We start from the raw sequence: 23429 nt of genomic DNA, 5'->3' as shown, positions 1-23429 counted from the left end.
ATAGTGAGGTTGTTTTTTTAAGTTGTCAGCACTTGGATTTTCTGTGGTGTCATCAATTCCTGGGTTGATTGCCACTTGGTCGTTGGGTCAAAGCTGGGTCTTGGGGCTAATTTGTTCGACTTGTCCCTCTGCTAGGTCTCCCTGGCAGCCAATCACGATGTACCTGTGCAGACGCTCCTAATAAATATGCCCCTATGTGTTTCCAATCCTTTTTTACATTACCTATGTGTTCTTGTACATGAGTTTTTAATTTTCGTAAGGTTCTTCCCACGTACTGGAGGCCAAAAGGGCACTCCAGCGCGTAGATGACCCCCACTGTCTCACAGGAGATGTTCCCTTTTAATATTATATTCCTCTTTCCTCTCCTTGGCTTTTATTCTATTTATTTTTGTTTTCTATCTTCCTTGCCGCGGTTTCTTCTTACCGCGCAGAAGCCGCACTCCTTTCTGTCTCTCGCCATGTGGTTTCCGGCTGCTTTCCCCCAGCCGGAGTGGGATGGCTGCGGGGGCTCGGAGCACCGTACTCGTCTGGCTGCAGCGACTACGACGCGGCCGTGTCTCTGGGCTGACGGGCTCTTCCGCTGGCGCTCATGTAAGATGTCCGGGTGGGTGGAATCATGTACTTGTATCTTCTGCATCCCAGCCGGAGCGAAACTACAACTCCCAGCATGCCCTGAACGCCGCGCCGTGCTGAGGAATGCTGGGACTTGTAGTTTGACACCACAGGTTGCATGCGGCTGAACTAGGAGACCATGTATCCTCCTGTCCTGTGAGCCAGGAGAACTACAAGTCCCATAGTGCTTAGCAGACCGTAAATGTTGCCTTCTGGGACTTGTAGTTCCACAATTCCTTGTTACTTTTTCTTTGTTTCCATCTATTCACATCCTCCCTAGTGTAGTATAGACCCCCTGGCACTTGGGCTGCGTTCACACATTGCAGAGATGTCTGCGACTGTTCGGTTATAAACGACCCCCATACGGTGAATACGACCGATCTGCCGCATGGGAACATACCCTTAACCCCTTGGATGACGGAGGATTTGTTTTTTTTCTTTTCATTCTTTACCTATCTTCCTTGAGCCATAACTTTTTTTTCATTTTTCCGTTCACATAAGGGGCTTATTTTTTGCGGGACAAGTTGTACTTTCTAATGCCACCATTTAATACGGCATACAATGTAGCGGCAAGCTGGAAAAAATTCCAAATGGGGTGGAAATTGGGTAAAAAACACGATTCCTCCACCGTGTTACAGGTTTTGTCCCTACGGCGTTCCCTTTGTGTGAAAACACATCCTGGGTCAGTACAATTACAACGCTACCACATACGTATAGTTTTGTTTTTGTTTTTTTATCTCCAAATGGTGTAATTAAAACTTTGAAAAATAAACCTTTTTTTTTAGATCACTGTATTCTGACTTTTTATAGTTATATCTACTGAGCGGTGTGGGGGCTCATTTTGTGAGGGACGATCTGTAGTTTGTATTGATACCATTTTGGAGTGTGTGACTTTTTGATCACGTTATAAAAATTTTTGGGGTAAGAGAAGCAATGAAAAAATGGTGAATTGGCCTTTTTTCCATTACGCTAGGCATGCTCAACCTGCGGCCCTCCAGCTGTTGAAAAACTACAACTCGCCATTCGCCGTATTGGAAAAATATTTTTAGATTTTAATAATACGCGCGTTTTCGGATGCGGTGATGCCCATGATGTTCATATTTTTTGTTTCTTATGTATTTATCTTTTTATATTTTATGAAAAGAGGGGGGATTTTAAATGTTTTATATATTTTGTTAACTTTTTTTTTAGTTTTGTAGCTCGTATTTGAGGCTACAAGACTTGCTATTTTTTTTTATTTTTTTTATTCTGTACCATCATGTTACTTAAGCAAGGGGCGACACTAGTTTGCAGCCAGGGTGACGGTGTACAGGCTCCCCCTGCGTCCTGCCCCTCACACACAGGCCCGAGGAGCGGGGTCTGCTCAGTGCTTTATCCCCATGATGTGCTGTCTTCACAGGTGTACTATCCCCAGGGTAACACCGACTGTAATGTAAGGTAACCCCCGCCATCATGTATGAGCTGCCCCCTCGCCCACATGGCACAAGAACCCCCTGCATTGACTCATCCTGTGGTGATGCTGCCAGCGCTGCGCTCCCTCAGAGATCCCCGGCTTATGTCTTATTGTACGTGGAGTGTCAGCTCCAGAACAAAGAACATATATATCATTAAGTGACTGGGCTGGGGGGTATCCCTCACGGGGGGCAGGGGCGGCAGTGAGTTACTGACAGGAGGCCTCATTCATTGGGCATCATTTGTCAATACAAGTCTTTGCTCACATTATGTATTATAGATCAGAAAAACTGGATGGAAAAAGAGTCCAGTTAAAAAATAAATAAAAAAAAGCGCCATGGTGACGTATTTTTTCTATTGCCGGGCACTTACTGGGAGAGGGGCGTGGTTTAGCAGGTTGGGGGTGTGGCCTAGAATGTCCTCCTTTTTGGGGTGAAGCAAGTGGCCGCCCTAGCCCTCCCCCATCAGCACCTCATGTAGATGAACAGCACCCACAAGCCCTGGTCACATGCCCACGTCTCACTGCCATGTCACCCAGCGCTGTCTTGTGATTGTCACCCTCCTGTTCAGTTTGATGAGGGCGTGAGCCCCAGGGAAAAGAACAAACCGTCGCCGTGATAGTGAGGTTGTTTTTTTAAGTTGTCAGCACTTGGATTTTCTGTGGTGTCATCAATTCCTGGGTTGATTGCCACTTGGTCGTTGGGTCAAAGCTGGGTCTTGGGGCTAATTTGTTCGACTTGTCCCTCTGCTAGGTCTCCCTGGCAGCCAATCACGATGTACCTGTGCAGACGCTCCTAATAAATATGCCCCTATGTGTTTCCAATCCTTTTTTACATTACCTATGTGTTCTTGTACATGAGTTTTTAATTTTCGTAAGGTTCTTCCCACGTACTGGAGGCCAAAAGGGCACTCCAGCGCGTAGATGACCCCCACTGTCTCACAGGAGATGTTCCCTTTTAATATTATATTCCTCTTTCCTCTCCTTGGCTTTTATTCTATTTATTTTTGTTTTCTATCTTCCTTGCCGCGGTTTCTTCTTACCGCGCAGAAGCCGCACTCCTTTCTGTCTCTCGCCATGTGGTTTCCGGCTGCTTTCCCCCAGTTTAGATCTAATATTGGGGGCTTCTGTATAAACATCACTTTTGGGCGGTTAGGTAGAAGGCCTCCTATCACCGACCAATTCTTTTTCAGTATTTTCTCATTTTGTTTATAGTCAGAGTTAAATTGCGTGAAAAATGTGAATCTAAAATCCCCATTTTTTCTTTTCTTTGTATTTTTAACCCTTTAGTGACCAGCCCGTTATGGGCCTTACTGACCAAGCGTTTTTCTTCCTTTTTTCATCGTCACTTTCCAAGATTTAAACATTTTTATTTTTCCGTCTATATAGCTTTATGAAGGATTGTTTTTTGCAGGTCAAGTTGTAGTTTTTATTGGCGCCATTTTGGGGCACACACAACGTTCTGATTAACTTTTATTAACTCTTTCTGGGTGGGAGATGGGAAAAACAGCAATACTGCCACTGCGTTTTTACATTATAAATTTTACTGCGTTCATTTTTCGGTATACCTAACATAATATATTTATTCTCTGGGTCAGTACGATTACAGTGATACCAAATACATGTACATTTGTGGCAAAAAGTTTTGAGAATTGCATAAATATTGGAAATTGGAAAAGTTGCTGCTTAAGTTTTTATTGTTCTTCCATTGTTAACCATGGTGACCTGCAAAGAAACGCGTGCAGCCATCATTACGTTACATAAAAATGGCTTCACAGGCAAGGATATTGTGGCTACTAAGATTGCACCTCAATCAACAATTTATAGGATCATCAAGAACTTCAAGGAAAGAGGTTCAATTCTTGTTAAGAAGGCTTCAGGGCGTCCAAGAAAGTCCAGCAAGCGCCAGGATCGTCTCCTAAAGAGGATTCAGCTGCGGGATCGGAGTGCCACCAGTGCAGAGCTTGCTCAGGAATGGCAGCAGGCAGGTGTGAGCGCATCTGCACGCACAGTGAGGCGAAGACTTTTGGAAGATGGCCTGGTGTCAAGAAGGGCAGCAAAGAAGCCACTTCTCTCAAAAAAAAACATCAGGGACAGATTGATCTTCTGCAGAAACTATGGTGAATGGACTGCTGAGGACTGGGGCAAAGTCATATTCTCCGATGAAGCCTCTTTCCGATTGTTTGGGGCATCAGGAAAAAGGCTTGTCCGGAGAAGAAAAGGTGAGCGCTGCCATCAGTCCTGTGTCATGCCAACAGTAAAGCATCCTGAGACCATTCACGTGTGGGGTTTCTTCTCATCCAAGGGAGTGGGCTCACTCACTATTTTGCCCCAAAACACAGCCATGAATAAAGAATGGTACCAAAACACCCTCCAACAGCAACGTCTTCCAACAATCCAACAACAGTTTGGTGAAGAACAATGCATTTTCCAGCACGATGGAGCACCGTGCCATAAGGCAAAAGTGATAACTAAGTGGCTCGGGGACCAAACCATTGACATTTTGGGTCCATGGCCTGGAAACTCCCCAGATCTTAATCCCATTGAGAACTTGTGGTCAATCCTCAAGAGGCGGGTGGACAAACAAAAACCCACTAATTCTGACAAACTCCAAGAAGTGATTATGAGAGAATGGGTTGCTATCAGTCAGGAATTGGCCCAGAAGTTGATCGAGAGCATGCCCAGTTGAATTGCAGAGGTCCTGAAAAAGAAGGGCCAACACTGCAAATACTGACTCTTTGCATAAATGTCATGTAATTGTCGATAAAAGCCTTTGAAACGTATGAAGTGCGTGTAATTATATTTCACTACATCACAGAAACAACTGAAACAAAGATCTAAAAGCAGTTTAGCAGCAAACTTTGTGAAAACTAATATTTGTGTCATTCTCAAAACTTTTGGCCACGACTGTAGTTAATTTTTTATATTTTGCAACTTTTTAGCAATAAAACCTTTTTTTTTTTTTTTTTTTTTTCCTTTTTTTTTTTTTTAAAGCAAAAAAATGTTTTTGCATTGCTGCTTCCCAAGATCCAACACTTTTTTCTTTTTCTTTCTATAGAGTTGTATGAGGGCTTGATTTTTGCGGGACGACTTGTATTTTTCATTGGTATCATTTTGAAGTAAATGGCGCTTTTTGATAGCTTGTTATTACGTTTTTTTGGTGGCAACTAAGAATAAATTAACAATTCATTTTTTTTTTATTTACGGCGTTCACCGTAGGGGATAATTTACATGATATTTACGTAGTCCGGGTCGTTACGGACGCGACAATACCAAACATATGGGGGAGATTTTTTATTTTTCCAATTTTTTTCATTGAAAAGCATATTAATGGGAAAAAAAGCGTATTTTTTTTTAATGGTATTTTTTTTTTTTATTGAATAAATGTTTTTTTTTTTTTATCACTTAATAGTCCCACAAGGGGACCATAACAGACAGCTGTTTGCTTTTAAAATGCAAAGCACTATTCCTATAGAGTGCATTGCATTTTAATGACAATGCTATTCTGACATTGACCAGCAGGCTGCGCCAGAGAGGTAAGTGGGTTGTATTACGGTAACTTTCTCTACATGATGAATGCCACTTACTGAAGTGAGACAACCCCTTTAAGGATTGGTGCACTAAGGTCCTGTTCACATATTGGTTTATGCTGCTGGAATTTTGGTGCAAACTCCGCAGGGAAATTTCAGAGGTGGCCATCTGCCATTGTTTTCAATGGGAGACGGGGCTGCCGTTTGTCCCTTTTTGGCACAGTGTCTGGACGAACACCACTGGAAGCCACTGGAGGTGACCATTCATGGTTCAGTTCCATTCGTTGGGGCTAAAACGGGAGAAAGTCCATGGCATCTAAACTGAAAAACTGTGGCAGAAACCAGTGTGAATATAGTCTAAGGGATACAGCGGATAAAAAAAAAAATGAAAATGATATGCCCCCATTGTCTTACATTGTCTATATCGAGAACAGAGCTCCGAAAGTGGTGGAGGGTGCACTGCTCATGCGCAGCCGCCCTCCATTATCTACAGGGCCGCCACAAATAGCCAAGCGCTGGCTCGGCTATTTCCGTCAGGCCCATACAAGTGAATGGGAGCGCTGGCCGGTCACGCGCGGTACGCTCCCATTCACTTCTATAGAGAGAGCGCTTGGTGGTGGCTGGACCGGAGTCCTCCAGCCACCACTTTGCGGGGCTCCGTTCCCGATATAGGTGCGGGTCCCAGCAGTGGGACCCTCGCCTATAAGACAAGGGGGCATATCCTAGCGGTATGCCCTCATTGTCTGTGATGAGACAATCCCTTTATGTGCAGAAATGTTGGATCATAAGATTTCACTGGGATCTATTCACATCTGTGTTGTGGTTACGGTTTATAACAAAAACCATGATGTACGATCAGATTAATTATATGACGCCTAGTAATGGCTCCTGCTTTAAAGAAATTGGCGTCTGTCGGGTTCCGTCCCGGCTCCCACTGCCTTGATGGGAAGTAAAGCTTTGCGTTCCACGGTACTGACAGAATCTGCAGAGGCCTGATCACATATGTGAATGTAGCCTTAGTAGATTAACCCTTTTAATACCAACACCGAACCTATCGTGACAATCTTGGCACTAGAAGACAGACTCCCCTTTACTTCCTGTGTGACCTTCCAATGATCCTGAATATTTGATGTTTTTTGGGGGGATAATTTTTAAATGCAGGAAACCAGAACTTATAACAAATATCCGAATGCACTGCAAACCGGACCTCGTGTTCTGTGCACATCTCTTCGCCTAATGTCTTGTATTTTTGTTTCTTCCGTAGGCCCCGAAGAAAAGTGCCTTACTGGAGAAGGGTCTTGTGCTGTCCTCCTTGTCTTTTCTTGCTATTGGATCCTATAGATGGAAGAACAGACATGCCGTAGTATATGCTAGTATTAAAGGTACTCCTAGAATTCCTACATCATTATTGTTATTAGATCGCTATGTTCTTCTCATAGGATTTGTAAAGTGGAAAGTATTATAGGGGTTCTCCCACGTGAAATGTTTTATATGTTTGAAACCAGAACCTGGATCTGAATAACCTATATCTGTATAGCGCCACCTCCTGTTTGTTCTTTTCCATATTTCTCTGCTCACCTTGCTGAGGTGGACACGCACGCTCAGTTCTATCATTCAACTGCCACCAGCTGTATCTAATGTTAGAAGCGGCAAGAGTTAAGGGCTCTTTCACACGAGCGGATGCCGTGCGGGTAATCTGCTGCGTGAAAGTACCGAGCCCCGTTCTGGACACCAGAGACACGGAGCATTGACATGATTGATAATGTTCTTTACCTCTCTGTGATCTTTTTACTACAAAATCACAGTAAGATAAAGTTGTCACTGTGATTTTGTAGTAAAAAGGTCACAGAGAGGCAAAGAGCTTTATCAGTCATGTTATCTGGAACAGGGCTTGTCACTCTTTCACGCAGCAGATTGCACGCACGGGATCCGCTCGTGTGAAAGTGCCCTTACAATGAGAGAGCTGCAGCAGAAAGGACACCCCCTGAGTTGTCGAAGGGAGAGCTGCAGGAGAAAAGCCTTGAGCTGCCAGCTTGAAATAAATCTAGTAGACCAATTAGAAAAATGAATGAGGAGATCTCTGGGGTGAGGTACAGAGATTATGTACTATATGATGTCTGATTTTAAAGGGGTTTTCCGAGACTGGATAACTGATGACCTGTCCTCTGAATAAGTCATCAGTATCTGCCCGGTGGGGGTCCGTATAATTGACAGCTGACCCACAGGGTCAGGACAAGCAATCTAAAGTCAGCACAGGGTCACTATGGAGTACAGGCTTCAGTCAGGCCAGACAGCAAAGGGTTAATATCCAGAAACTTGGGGGGGGGGGGAGTTGGTATTGGGCAGACAAATGAATACAACACACCTAGCAGGATACTAGCAGACTAGGAACCTATTGCTCAGGCATCCTCCCAAAGGGATTTTTCAAGATTTATATACTGATGAACTATCTTCTGGACAGGTCATCCATCCAACGCTCAGGACCCTACGATCAGCTGATTAAAACGGCACCAGCACTCCTGAGAGCACCGCAGCCTTCTCACAGCTTTCCCTAGGCCAGTAACTGACGACATGTACATCGGTCACATGGCTTAGGCGCAGCTCAGCTCCATAGGAGTAAATGGGCTGCAATGCCAAGCACAGCCGTTATACGACGTACGGTACTGTGCTTGGTGAGCCAAGAGAAAACCCATGCTGCTCACAGACAAACCTATGCCTTCTCAAACAGCTGATTGGCGGGGGTCCCAGTTGTCGAACCCCCACCGATCAGATACTGATGACCTATCCAGAGGATAGGCAGTCAGTTATAAAATCCTGGAGAATTTTTTTTACATTAGTCATAGCATAACCCCTTTCCATGTATGGCTCGCTGATCAGGCAGACACAGGAGCTGTATCCCCTGGCATCGCTGAAAACCGAGACGCCATCGTCAATGCTAACTGCTGCATCAAAGGGGTTTACAAAGGAAGGCGGCTCCTTCTCTGACCCCGTCGGCTTCCCGCGATGCTATTGCTAATTTTGAAAAATTGCTTCTAAAATTGTAAGCTTTCTAGCAGCCAAAAAAATTACATTTACAAAATGATGCCAACATAAAGTAGACATATGGTGAATGTTAATTAATAACTATTTCTTGAGGTATCACTTTTATAAAATAGCCAATTTTTCCAAATTTTCTGTAATTTTTTATATATTTTTTTGTAACGATTGGAGGTAAAATACATCGACTGACATTTACCACTAACATGACGTGCAATGTGTCGCGGGAAAAGATTCTCAGCATTGCTAGGATAAGTAGTAGTATTCCAAAGTTATTACCACATAAAGTGACACGTGTCAGATTTGCAAAATTAGGCTCTGTCAAGGAAGGTGAACAATGTCAGGGTTGCGAAGGGGTTAATTATTATTATTTTTTTTAATTCTGTAGCTATTAATTTTCTGTTTTTAAAAACCTCAGGGGGCAGACATATTGGAGGCAGACTTCCTCTCTGTATTTCCTGTAAAGACAGCGGTGCAATGTGTGTTCTGTTAGCAAAGTGTCCATAGACTTCAGCAGTGCAGCCGCCGCCTCCGCAGACCAGGGAGGGAAGGGGTGCTCCGGGCTTTTAATATTGATCACCTATCCTCAGGATAGGTCATCGATGTCAGATCGGCAGGGGTGCCGTGTCTGTTGGACAGCAGCAGCGGACAGGAAGAGAGAAGGGAGACTGCACGTGCGCACTGCACGCTCCGTCTCTTCAAACTGATCGGCGGGGCTGCCAGGTGTCGGACCTCCACCTATCTGATATTATTGACCTATCCTGAGGAAAGGTCATCAATAGAAGAAGCCCGGACAACCCCTTTAAGCCGGCAGTACACATTTCATCTGTATTGGCCGAGCCCACTGATTTGCAGGGTAACAGGCTTTTTTCAGCCTTACAAACTATGTAATAAAGCTGCAGGAGCAGCTGAGCAGAATTATGCCTCGTTTTATGGGGATAGATTCAGCAAGAGCTATCCTTTTATACATTTAGATCTCGTATCTTTACAAGCTCGGTAGCAGAGCCTGCGGTCCTATCAGTTAGTGGCCGCTATCTCTGTATACTGATAAGACGGCCTACTTGGCTACTGAGCAATAAACAAGCAGAAAGTGTGGCTTTAGTGTTCTGCAGGGATGACGGCTCGGTTACATTGAGGCTGCCTCTACTCTCCCTGCTATATACAATGATATAAATGTATACGGTCAAATCCTTTCTCCCTGCTTATTATATCGACTGTCGGGGGTGATTGACAGCATATCCGACCTGTCTCTCCAGTGCTCACCCCATAAAACTAAGCTCTGAGGAGATAGAGGAGTGCACTGATGGGGAGACGGTTTTACAGTGCAGTGAGGGACAGTTACATATCTTATATGTAAATTACTAGAAAAAAGGTTTGTAGCCAGCTCACCTTTCGATCCTGTGTGACGGTGCACGGGGCGGACTCAAGCCAGTCCAAGATAAATACACAAGTAGAAAAAGGCTCCGGCACCAGAAGGACGTAGTGAAAATCCCGGTCTTTATTTTGTCACCACAGTATAGGTACATCCAGCAACAGTGACACTGTGACCCACTTATCCCCTCGATCTACGCGTTTTGAACAGTGTTGTTGTTAGTCATGATCTGAGGAGTCTGGCGTGTACCGGGCTGAAATAAGGTTCACTCCTGAGACATCCGCCCATAAGGGAGGGATCTCAAAACCTGGGGCAAGCCAAAAATCAGTCTGGTAGACGCGAGACACCTGTGCAAACAAATTCACCTGCGATATATAAAAAGGTTTACATACCCCACAGTGTTACAACATATAATACAACATATATATGTGTCTGCATTTAGCAAGCAATAGTGCAAATATACCACGTCGGGTTGCCAAGTCATGGATTATATGTATATATATTTTTTCATGTTATATGCTTTGTCCCTTTTCTTGGAAGAGAGTAACTACATTTTGTATTTTATATCTCATATATGTTGTATTATATGTTGTAACACTGTGGGGTATGTAAACCTTTTTATATATCACAGGTGAATTTGTTTGCACAGGTGTCTCGCGTCTACCGGACTGATTTTTGGCTTGCCCCAGGTTTTGAGATCCCTCCCTTATGGGCGGATGTCTCAGGGGTGAACCTTATTTCAGCTCCTCAGATCATGACTAAGAACAACACTGTTCGAAACGCGTAGATCGAGGGGATAAGTGGGTCACAGTGTCACTGTTGCTGGATGTACCTATACTGTGGTGACAAAATAAAGACCGGGATTTTCACTACATCCTTCTGGTGCCGGAGCCTTTTTCTACTTGTGTATGTAAATTACTAGTTTTGCTGAATCATTTCCCATTAAACTATACATGAATCTGCTCAGCTCCTCCTGCTCTAGAAAGTGCCGTCTGCAGATTGCACTGCATTTTCATGGTCACAGGTTCTCTTTAACTCGCCTACCCACTAACGATAATGAGATCACTCTGCTATGTCTCAGTCTGTGCAGTAAAGCTGGCAACGAGCTACTGAACAAGAAATGTCTGTTATTGAATTGGCTATAGTTGTTAATGTGAAAATTGTAGCATTTCACGTGTGTTTGTGTGTGTGTATATATATATATATACAGACGTGGACAAAATTGTTGGTACCCTTTGGTCAATGAAAGAAAAAGTCACAATGGTCACAGAAATAACTTTAATCTGACAAAAGTAATAATAAATTAAAATTCTATAAATGTTAACCAATGAAAGTCAGACATTGTTTTTCAACCATGCTTCAACAGAATTATGTAAAAAAATAAACTCATGAAACAGGCATGGACAAAAATGATGGTACCCCTAACTTAATATTTTGTTGCGCAACCTTTTGAGGCAATCACTGCAATCAAACGCTTCCTGTAACTGTCAATGAGACATCTGCACCTCTCAGCAGGTATTTTGGCCCACTCCTCATGAGCAAACTGCTCCAGTTGTGTCCGGTTTGAAGGGTGCCTTTTCCAGACTGCATGTTTCAGCTCCTTCCAAAGATGCTCAATAGGATTGAGGTCAGGGCTCATAGAAGGCCACTTTAGAATAGTCCAATTTTTTCCTCTTAGCCATTCTTGGGTGTTTTTAGCGGTGTGTTTTGGGTCATTGTCCTGTTGCAAGACCCATGACCTGCGACTGAGACCAAGCTTTCTGACACTGGCTAGTACATTTCTCTCTAGAATTCCTTGATAGTCTTGAGATTTCATTGTACCCTGCACAGATTCAAGACACCCTGTGCCAGACGCAGCAAAGCAGCCCCAGAACATAACAGAGCCTCCTCCATGTTTCACAGTAGGGACAGTGTTCTTTTCTTGATATGCTTCATTTTTTCGTCTGTGAACATACAGCTGATGTGCCTTGGCAAAAACTTCGATTTTTGTCTCATCTGTCCACAGGACATTCTCCCAGAAGCTTTGTGGCTTGTCAACATGTAGTTTGGCATATTCCAGTCTTGCTTTTTTATGATTCGTTTTCAACAATGGTGTCCTCCTTGGTCGTCTCCCATGTAGTCCACTTTGGCTCAAACAACGACGGATGGTGCGATCTGACACTGATGTTCCTTGAGCATGAAGTTCACCTTGAATCTCTTTAGAAGTCTTTCTAGGCTCTTTTGTTACCATTCGGATTATCCGTCTCTTAGATTTGTCATCAATTTTCCTCCTGCGGCCACGTCCAGGGAGGTTGGCTACAGTCCCATGGATCTTAAACTTATGAATAATATGTGCAACTGTACTCACAGGAACATCTAGTTGCTTGGAGATGGTCTTATAGCCTTTACCTTTAACATGCTTGTCTATAATTTTCTTTCTGATCTCTTGAGACAGCTCTTTCCTTTGCTTCCTCTGGTCCATGTCGAGTGTGGTACACACCATATCACCAAACAACACAGTGATTACCTGGAGCCATATATATAGGCCCAATGGCTGATTACAAGGTTGTAGACACCTGTGATGCTAATTAGTGGACACACCTTGAATTAACATGTCCCTTTGGTCACATTATGTTCTGTGTTTTCTAGGGGTACCATCATTTTTGTCCATGCCTGTTTCATGAGTTTATTTTTTTACATAATTCTGTTGAAGCATGGTTGAAAAACAATGTCTGACTTTCATTGGTTAACATTTATAGAATTTTAATTTATTATTACTTTTGTCAGATTAAAGTTATTTCTGTGACCATTGTGACTTTTTCTTTCATTGACCAAAGGGTACCAACAATTTTGTCCACGTCTGTGTGTATATATATATATATATATATATATATATATATATATATATATATATATATATATATATTCACAATTTATGACTAAATTATGGTTTTAATAAAGGGTATTTACTCTCAGAAAATAACCTATTAAAGGAAACCTGTCACCAGGATTTTGTGCATAGAGCTGGGGACATGGGTTACTAGATGGCCGCTAGCACATCTGCAATACCCAGTCCCCATAGCTCTGTGTGCTTTTATTGTTTTGATCGATATGCAAATGAACCTGATATGTGTCCTGTTTCCGGAGATGAGTCCACCGGAAAGGAGCCCAGCACCGCCCCCCGCCCTCCGAATCTCCTCCTTGCTGGCTGACGTCACAGAGCTGGAGCGCCGAAATCTTGCGATGCGCGAGCTAGCGCATGCGCAGTGTCAGCATCATGTTCATTCCCTGTGCTGGCATCAGCACGGGGAACGAACTACGCATGCGCTAGCTCGCGCATCGCGAGATTTTGGCGCTCCAGCTCTGTGACGTCAACCAGCAAGGAGGAGATTCGGAGGACGGGGGGCGGTGCTGGGCTCCTTTCCGCTGGACTCATCTCCGGAAACAGGACACATATCAGGTTCATTTGCATATCGATCAAAACTGTTTTTTAACACAATAAAAGCACAGCGAGCTATGAGGACTGGGTGTTGCAGATGTGCTAGCAGCCCATGTCCCCAGCTCCATGTACAAAATCCTGGTGACGGGTTCCCTTTAAGTCTCACACCGACTGCTGTATTTATGGATGGTATTTCCATCCGTTGTTTCCAGGTCCTAGCATATTTGAAAAAATATATGGTTTGGAAAAGACCCACAAATGTGGCCGTATAAACTAGGGTTGCAGCGGGTATCGATTCGATACCGGAATTTGCCTTTTACCAATACTAGGCTACTGCACAGCATAGTATCAGGAAACATGGAGTGCTCTGGTCTCAGCACGCGCCATGTTCTCCTCAGCAGCACAGTGGAGGAGTCTCTCCCTCCCCTTCCCCCCTCTGTGCACTGATGTTGCTGCCACAATGAGAAGAGACAGGGGAAAAAAATGAAAACTGCGTAATTTCGCCATATTTTTAGCCACCTTGTCCTCCCCCAAAAAATAGGATAGGACTGTTCAATTATAGGCTGGACGTCCCATTAAAATGCGGAATGCACACAGCTTTTTTTATTTTTATTTTTTTTGCGTTGTCTTGAATGGTTTTCAGTGTCACAATACTTTTTTTTATGGTATCGAAATCAAATCAAAATTTTGGTATCATGACAACCCTAATATAAACAGCATATAAAGGCTATATTCCTGTTATATCTGCACAGGCCTTGTAGTGAGGATGCACTGACCTATTTCTTTTCTTTAAGTTGAAGATGTGAAGGAGCAAGCGGATTATCTTTATGGAAGTAGAGAGCTGGAGAAGTTATATGAATTTCTGAGCCAGTACAAGGACAGGTAATGTGGCCACCATGTTCGTGATATTAGTGATGCGTCCTCACTGAAAACATAGCAGGTTGCAAGGGCATATGGAAGGGGGTGGTTACATGGTTAAAACTGCCCCCCTTGTGCCCCTTTCAACTGGATCCTCTAAGATGCAATACTGAGCCATACACTCACGACGGCTGCAGGCGCTTCAGACATGCAAGGCTTCTGGAACTCATGCAGGCATTCACGTCACTGCTCCCCCCTGTGCCGTGCCGCTATCAGAGCAGGCTACAGGCGGGGTGAGGCCTATAACTTTAACTTTTCTGTTCACCGTGGGAAGGGGGTTAGGCGAGCATTTCTTGTGTGTTCAGGGACTACTTTTACTGTGTGAGAGCATAAGGGGTCACATCAGAGGGGCACAAGAGTGGAGATAAAAATGTGTAGGGTCACTTTGTGTGTGTGTGACTCTCTAAGGGAACATATCTGTGTGTGGTGGGGACTAAGGGGGTACTGTTACTGCGAGAAGAGCACTAAAGGGGCAGTAGGGAGGCACTATTACTGTGGAGCTTGGTTCGGAGAGGACGGGTCTGAGAGTTGCCGGGAGGGATTTGATAGATAATGATTCAATACTGTAGCTCACAGGATGTCCACCGCACAGGAGGAACGTTCTCTGATCTAAAGCACAATAGTGGTCTAAGTCCTCTGTGTTTCTTCTTAGTAACGATGCTGAACTTCTCTGGAGACTTGCCCGGGCTTGTCGAGATTTGGCTGTACTCAGCAAAACTGCCCCCAACGACAGAAAACGATTGGTGTATGAATCTCGAGATTTGTCCAAAAAAGCCCTGGAACTAAATGCGTCCTGCGCTGAAGCTCATAAGGTCTGTGTTCTTGTATGTTTACAAGTTTCTAAACGGTAACGGTCAGGCTCAATATAACGAGGCGGGTCCCTAATTAAAAACCCCTCTGTCAGAGCAGTGACACTATAAAGACTGGCTGACCCTCAGCATGCATGGAAGGCAACTTTCCCCAGAGGTTAGGTTATTTTTTCTCTTAGACCAAGTGTTTTTTTTTTTTTAATGCAGATTTGCAAAAAAAATGTAAATAAATAAAGTTTAGTGTAATGAATCGGGTTCAAGAAAAGCAGTCCACGGGCTTCCGAATCAAAGCAGTATTCTGGTTATATATCAAGTTATCCCTTATCCACAGATCGGTCGGGGTCCTACCGCTGGGAACCCTATAGATCGCGAGAACAGGGCCTCAAACCCCGTAGAGCCGACCTGAAATGAATGGAGCGGATGGTCAGAAATGCGCACAGCCGCTCCATTCAGTTCTGTGGGAGTTGCAGAATACAGCGCTTCACTATCATCCGTGCTCCCATAGAAATGACAGGAGCGGCCACACGCATTTCCGACCAGCCAGTCCGTTCGTTTCAGGTCGGCTCTATGGAGTTTGGGACCTGTTCTCATGATCGGTGGGGTTCCCAGCAGTTGGACCCCCACCGATCTAATAATTGTCCCCTATCCTGTGGATAGGGAATTAATTGATATAACCAGAATACCCCTTTAAGTTACACTGATTTGACTGCATGCTGTGACTTTTCTGATCTGCAGTACTCCCTATACATTGCAGGTTTCTTCTGGATCGTACAGCAGATCTCGCCCATTGCCAGGATTTGCTAGACTGTTGAACAGCAGAAATGTCAGCTGTGAGAGAACATGGCCTTAGCAGGAAAAACAAAGCATAGCTGGGCCCATAATATAGTGTTTGGGAAATGTTTTCATTATAAGCATTTTCTGCAAGTTCTAGTTAAAGGGAACCTGTCATCAACTTCATGCTGACCGTCCTGAGGGCAGTATAAAGTAGTGACAGAAATGCTGATTTCAGCTGTGCTAAAAGTAAGTGGTTGCCGAGAACTAGCATCACAATCATTGTAGCCCAGGCCTTGAAAAGAGTCCCGGCCACCTGAGAAGGAGTCCTGGTTATTCATGGATTCCTGTTCTCCTGCCCACCTGCTGATGATTGACCGTCTTCTACTGAGTTTTCTCCCTTTCTCTCTAGGAGAGAACTGCCAATCATCAGCAGATGGGGGAGAGCAGGAGATTACAGGTCCTTCTCAAAAAATTTGCATATTGTGATAAAGTTAATTATTTTCTGTAATGTACTGATAAACATTAGACTTTCATATATTTTAGATTCATTACACACCAACTGAAGTAGTTCAAGCCTTTTATTGTTTTAATATTGATGATTTTGGCATACAGCTCATGAAAACCGAAAATTCCCATCTCAAAAAATTAGCATATCATGAAAAGGTTCTCTAAACGAGCTATTAACCTAATCATCTGAATCAACTAATTAACTCTAAACACCTGCAAAAGATTCCTGAGGCTTTTAAAAACTCCCAGCCTGGTTCATTACTCAAAACCGCAATCATGGGTAAGACTGCCGACCTGACTGCTGTCCAGAAGGCCATCATTGACACCCTCAAGCAAGAGGGTAAGACACAGAAAGAAATTTCTGAACGAATAGGCTGTTCCCAGAGTGCTGTATCAAGGCACCTCAGTGGGAAGTCTGTGGGATGGAAAAAGTGTGGCAGAAAACGCTGCACAACGAGAAGAGGTGACCGGACCCTGAGGAAGATTGTGGAGAAGGACCGATTCTAGACCTTGGGGGACCTGCGGAAGCAGTGGACTGAGTCTGGAGTAGAAACATCCAGAGCCACCGTGTACAGGCGTGTGCAGGAAATGGGCTACAGGTGCCGCATTCCCCAGGTCAAGCCACTTTTGAACCAGAAACAGCGGCAGAAGGGCCTGACCTGGGCTACAGAGAAGCAGCACTGGACTGTTGCATGTCATTCGGAAATCAAGGTGCCAGAGTCTGGAGGAAGACTGGGGAGAGGGAAATGCCAAAATGCCTGAAGTCCAGTGTCAAGTGCCCACAGTCAGTGATGGTCTGGGGTGCCATGTCAGCTGCTGGTGTTGGTCCACTGTGTTTTATCAAGGGCAGGGTCAATGCAGCTAGCTACCAGGAGATTTTGGAGCACTTCATGCTTCCATCTGCTGAAAAGCTTTATGGAGATGAAGATTTCATTTTTCAGCACGACCTGGCACCTGCTCACAGTGCCAAAACCACTGGTAAATGGTTTACTGACCATGGTATTACTGTGCTCAATTGGCCTGCCAACTCTCCTGACCTGAACCCCATAGAGAATCTGTGGGATATTGGGAGGAGAAAGTTGAGAGACGCAAGACCCAACACTCTGGATGAGCTTAAGGCCGCTATCGAAGCCTCCTGGGCCTCCATAACACCTCAGCAGTGCCACAGGCTGATTGCCTCCATGCCACGCCGCATTGAAGCAGTCATTTCTGCAAAAGGATTCCCGACAAAGTATTGAGTGCATAACTGAACATAATTATTTGAAGATTGACTTTTTTTGTATTAAAAACACTTTTCTTTTATTGGTTGGATGAAATATGCTAATTTTTTGAGATGGGAAATTTGGGTTTTCATGAGCTGTATGCCAAAATCATCAATATTAAAACAATAAAAGGCTTGAACTACTTCAGTTGGTGTGTAATGAATCTAAAATATATGAAAGTCTGATGTTTATCAGTACATTACAGAAAATAATGAACTTTATCACAATATGCTAATTTTTTTAGAAGGACCTGTATGTATAACCAGGACTCTTCTCAGGTAGATTTGACTCTTTTCCAGGCCTGTATTGCAATGATTATGATGCTGGTTCTCAGCGACCACGTACTATTAGCTCAGGAATGACGCACCGCTGACATCAGCATTTCTGTCATTATTTCATGCTGCCCTCAGTGAGGTTAGCATAACGTTGATGACAGGTTCCCTTTAACGGTTGTTGTAGTCTGATCTATGGAATGAGACTGTCCAAACCAGATCACCATTCTCAACTTTGGTAGGCAGATGTTACCTTTTTTTTTCTGCTAAATTGCTTTTTTTTTTTTTTTTTTTTTTAAATGGATCCTTGTTTCCAATACAGTGGTACGGCATATGCCTCAGTGACGTCGGAGAGTATGAAGGCACCAAAGTGAAAATTGGAAATGCTTATATCATAAGAGACCATTTCAAGGTATAGTACATAATGTAAGGATTGTGTCTTAAGTCTGGACAACATGGGGTGAAGGATATTCCTGGTGTTAGACCTATAGCATTAGAAGGTATCAATCTGTAAACTGGCCATAGGCACAATGTAACTGCTGGCCAAGCGTTGTCTGTGTGGTCGTCATTGGTCCTAATCCCCGTAATGCATGCACGTATTCATAATTAAGGAAGGATTCAGGGGAGGAAACCTTGGAGGACCGGCTGAGGAACACCTTGTACTTTCATGATAGTGGACATCCTTCGACTTTCGCCAAGTAACATACACCTTATAATACATTATGACAGTATATAACACAGACTTTTTATTACAGAGATCCATAGAGCTAAATCCAAAAGATGCCACCACCATTCATCTTATTGGGCTCTGGTACGTAGAAGAATAAATTCATGTAGATTGGGCAAGCGTTTGGTGTAATAGGTCGTTGTGCTTATGGCATCATTAATCTTCAGGAGACTGGGACATTGTTGATGCAATTTAGATTTCATAGAAGACGAGGCAAAAAGCCATATTGTATGCAATATCTGATGATTTGGACAGTCATCCAAAAAAAAAAAAAAAACGCACCTCCGGTTCCAGCGCCAGGCTCCTTTCAGCCCCCACTGGACGGGATGTGAAATGGAAATGCCATCAAGAAGCACGTCGCCACTGCCGTCCAGTCAATGGCCTCAGCGATGATGTGCGCAGGCACAGCACGTACCGCTGAGTCCATTGATTGGTCGGCCGCTGTTGACTGCACGTTCCACTCCTGGTCCAGCAGTGACCGGAAGTGGAGGAGAAGGGAGCCCAGCGCTGGAGAAGGAGTGTTCATCATGTGATGAGTGTGACTGAGAAGGTGCATTGTTAGTCCACAGATCCAGTGCTGGTGACACATCTTCTGACAGTGCTGTCCCCATATCAGGCACTCTGTGCTGTATTAACTGACTTGTATTTTTCAGGTGCTACATGTTTGCGGATTTGCCCTGGTACCAGAAAAAAATTGCTTCTGCCTTATTTGCAACTCCTCCTTCTGCAACCTTTGAGGAGGTAACGTTACACAGTCCATGTAACATGTAATGATGCCGCCTGCAAAAAGAATACGATTAACCTACAGGAAGTTTTTTTTACTGGATACCACTGTATGGAATAGCGTAGTAGACTTTACATATATATATATTTTTTTTATTGAATATTGCTCTATACTGGCTAAACATACAAAGGTCAAAAATGTGTCCTTTTAGCCTCTGACATGTTTATCATGCATGCCAGGAAAGCTCCCGATGCCCATGATGAGCTTAACGTATGTTTCCGATATGATTAGAACCCAGTCTTAGAGCGTTTACATTCAACGTCTTTACTAAGGATGAGAGAATCGACTTCGGATGAAACATCTGAAGTTGATTTGCATAAAACTTTGTTTCAATACTGTACGGAGCGAGCGCTCTGCACAGTATTAGAATGTATTGGCTCAGATGAGCTGAAGTTACTACTTCGCTAAGTCTCGCGGGACTTCGGGTAATAACTTCATAAATTGATTTCTACTGTAATAAAAAACATTTCCCGAACTCGGGGTCCGTTCCAAGTGGGTTGGTTGGTGGGCACCCAGACAGTTGAATGAATAGGTCTTGGGCAGAAAAACGGATGTGTGATTTGAACCATTAAAAGGGTTGTCTCACTTCAGCAAGTGGCATTTATCAATTATCATGTAGAAAAAGTGAATAATAGGGCACTTACTAATGTATTGCGATTGTCCATACTGCCCCCTTTGCTGGCTGGATTCATTTTTCCATCACACTATACACTGCTTGTTTCCATGGTTACGAATACCCTGCAATCCATCTGTGGTGGTCGTGCTTGCACACTATAGGAAAAAGCTCTGCCTTTCTGGTGGCCGGGACCGTGGTTGCGCACATAGGCTGGTGCTTTTTTTTTTTTTAGGCTAGTGTGCAAACACGACCATCACTGCTGGATTGGAGGGTGGTCGTAACCATGGAAACAAGCAGTGTATAATGCAATAGAAAAATGAATCAAGGAAGCACTACGGATAATATCAATACTTTATTAAGTGGCTTGTATTAACTTTCTCTACATGATACTATTTGCCGTAGTGAGACAACCGCTTTTACTTTAATGGCTCCACGTGCTCTCATGCAGTCCATTACACACAGACCGCAAATACATCTGTTTTAATAAGGCATTAAAAAGGGGGGCGCAATCTTCCCATAGAGCGGAGTGCCACTGCAGGTAGCAGGCGTTCAGTCTGTAATATATAGAACAGCCGGCAGGAAGCAGCGCTCCAGCAATTATTCACCCAGGTTCCACATTGCAATGTGCAGCCGAAACTTTAAAGGGTTTTTGCATTGGGTTAATATTCATGACCTATTCTCAGGCTAGGCCATCAATATCCGATTGGCGGGGGGTCTGCCTACTAGCACGCCTCCGGTCAGCTATGTGAAGGGGTCACAGCGCATGTTGTTGTCTTTGTAGCGGCGGCGGTGCTGCTTGCCCCACTGACTTGAACAGGATGAGAAGTTGTAAGGACTCTGCACCACTTCTACAAAGGAGACTGCATGCAGGTAACAGCGGATCAGCAGCAGGGCCATCGCCAATCTGATATCTTGAGGATAGGTCATCAATATTAGCCCTGTAAAGGGGTTCTCTGGGGCAATACAAGTGATGGCCTATCTGTAGGGATAGGCCATCAATATAAGATTGGTCAGAGTTGACGCTTGGCACCCCCCACGAATCAGCAGATTGAAGACACTGGTTACTCCACAAGTCCCGCGTCCTCTTCATTCTTCAGCAGGCATGGCACCGTGCTTTTTATAGTGGCTGTGCCTGGTATTACAGCTAGAATAACCCTGAGCATGCTAAGACCATGCACAGGGCACTACAAAAGGAGCCATGCCTGGAAACCAGTGACCACTGTCCCTTTAAAGTTGATTGGTAGGGGTGCCAATAGTCGGACCCCCACAGATCTGATACGGATAACCTATTCTAAGGATTTACATGGAGAATATAAAGCAAAATAAACTGAGCACCCTCTTTACATGGGGCATTGTATGGCTTTTACTTTTAGCATTACTGGTTGTTGGGTAAGCAGGCATGTTCCTAGATATGTAGTAAGTATAAGGCCTCGTGCACATGGCACGGACAGCCATTGATATGACTGCCAATTCATAGGACAGGTTGTTGTTTATTTTTTTGTGGACCACGGAACGGAGCAACGGATGCGGACAGCACACGGAGTGCTGTCCGCATCTTTTGCGGCTCCATTGCCGCAAAACCTGCAGCTCGGATGCAGACCCAACCAACGGTCGTGTGCATGAGGCCTAAAGCAGAGCAGTGAATTATCCCAAGATTGTTCTGTACAGGAAACATGGCCACTGCCCGCTATTCAGGACCTGCAGATCTTTACGCCGTTTTGTACAGTCGCCATATGTTGTTCTGAGCTGGATGTTAATCAATTGTTTCTATTTTTCAGGCTTTAATATATTTTGAGATGGCTGAAGAAGGTAAATCCCATTACAGTGCCGGTGTATCGATGTAGGAATAAGGTTTACATGAAAATCTTTCAAATGTCATAAATTCTTTCTAGTTCTCCCCCCTCCTTTAAAGTGCAGGATAACCCTGACTCAGTCCAAACCCCTGTCATATAATGGACACCCTGATCTGTATAATGTATGCACCGGACATCTGTGTTTTTTGTTTTTTTCCTTTGGCAGTTGATCCAAATTTCTACAGCAAGAACTTATTATATTTGGGGAAGACCTTTCTAAAGCTGAAGAACAATGAGTTGGCCTTACTGTGGCTGCACAAAGCTAAAGTATACCCCGTGCGAACGGAGGAGGAGAAGGAGGTAATGGGGAGGTGGGGAAGATTACAGCCCCCAGTCCTCGTATAACCACCTCTAGATCATGATACAACTTGTTCTCAGTCTGATCTCTGAGATATGAGGCTGAACAGTTATGTTAGGTTTGTGAATAAGGATTAAAGGTTTTGTGTCACCTGGAATATCGCTAGAATATGGCATCAAAGTCAGATAGGTGCAGGCCCCGAAAATGAAGGAGAGCACATGCATGGGGCTTACTCAATTCATTTCTGTGATACTTCTGAAAATATCCGAGCATGCTCACTCGGCTTTTATCTGAACTCCAATAAAAAATGGAGAGCAGTCTTTCGGGACCTACACCTGTCTGACTGTGATTGCACGTTCTAGCGCTATGCCATCAAAGTCCCAGATGACACAACCCCTTTATATTAGATAACATAAGGACTGTGTCCGTTCCAGAAACAGCACCACTCTTCCCTAGGCCTCGGCCGTTCTTGGTATTGCACATATGCCCCATTCCTAACCCTGGACAATGCCTTTAGTTGATCTTAATCGTACTGTTTTTTTGCTTTTTTTTAGGTCCATAAGGAAGCTACTGATATTCTGAAGTCCTTGGGTGTAAAAGTCTGATTCTTCCAGCCTATGACGTACCATAGATTTTATCTAAAACAGAACTTAGACTTGAAATCTCACCATCATACCTCAACCAACACAATAGGAATTAACACAGTAAAATTTGCATCTACATTATTCCTAAGATGTCTACTCTGAGTAGGTTGTCACACATACTTATTCAGATTTTTTTAAACTAGCTCCAATCTCTGGCTGACTGCAATACTGGTAACCGGAGGAATAAAGAACTGTACAATTTACGGAATCTTTGCCACATTTTCACTTTGTGCATAACTATCATGTCTTGTCTGAGCAGAACACTACCCCCTTGTAAAATTACGGTAATCTTTTTGGTTTGTTCAGAGAGATGTGCACAACTGAAAGGAGGATTTTGCAGGGTAAGACTGCGGGTGGTTATGTATGTGTGGAGAGCGCTCTGGAGCACCTACCATTGTTGTGGTTTCCTTTTATTTACAGTAGGAAGTGCAGCTCTGGTGCAGGAACTTCTGCTCTGACAGTGAAATCCTGTCCGGAACAATACTGAGCACATGACCTATTTTGTTACTTAGGTAACTTAACTTTGTTCCAGTTAACGCCAACAATT

The 23429-nt window shown here is 43.9% G+C and overlaps 1 protein-coding gene across 1 annotated transcript; it reads left to right on the top strand.

Moving 5' to 3' along the window:
• Positions 1 to 484: 484 nt before the first annotated feature.
• RMDN1 (regulator of microtubule dynamics 1) lies at positions 485 to 23090 on the top strand. The gene is made up of 10 exons (XM_044294828.1): positions 485 to 591; positions 6857 to 6974; positions 14213 to 14300; positions 14989 to 15148; positions 18283 to 18372; positions 18716 to 18771; positions 19341 to 19428; positions 21866 to 21896; positions 22107 to 22240; positions 22793 to 23090. The coding sequence occupies exons 1-10, from the start codon at positions 496 to 498 to the stop codon at positions 22841 to 22843; spliced, it is 912 nt and encodes a 303-aa protein (XP_044150763.1). The 5' UTR covers positions 485 to 495; the 3' UTR covers positions 22844 to 23090.
• The last annotated feature ends 339 nt before the right edge of the window (positions 23091 to 23429 follow it).

This window comes from Bufo gargarizans, chromosome 5, assembly GCF_014858855.1.
Source record: "Bufo gargarizans isolate SCDJY-AF-19 chromosome 5, ASM1485885v1, whole genome shotgun sequence".
In the NCBI taxonomy this organism is placed as follows: Eukaryota; Metazoa; Chordata; class Amphibia; order Anura; family Bufonidae; genus Bufo; species Bufo gargarizans.
The sequence above is the reverse complement of the archived record's forward strand: the minus strand, read 5'-3'. Positions and strand labels throughout refer to the sequence as shown.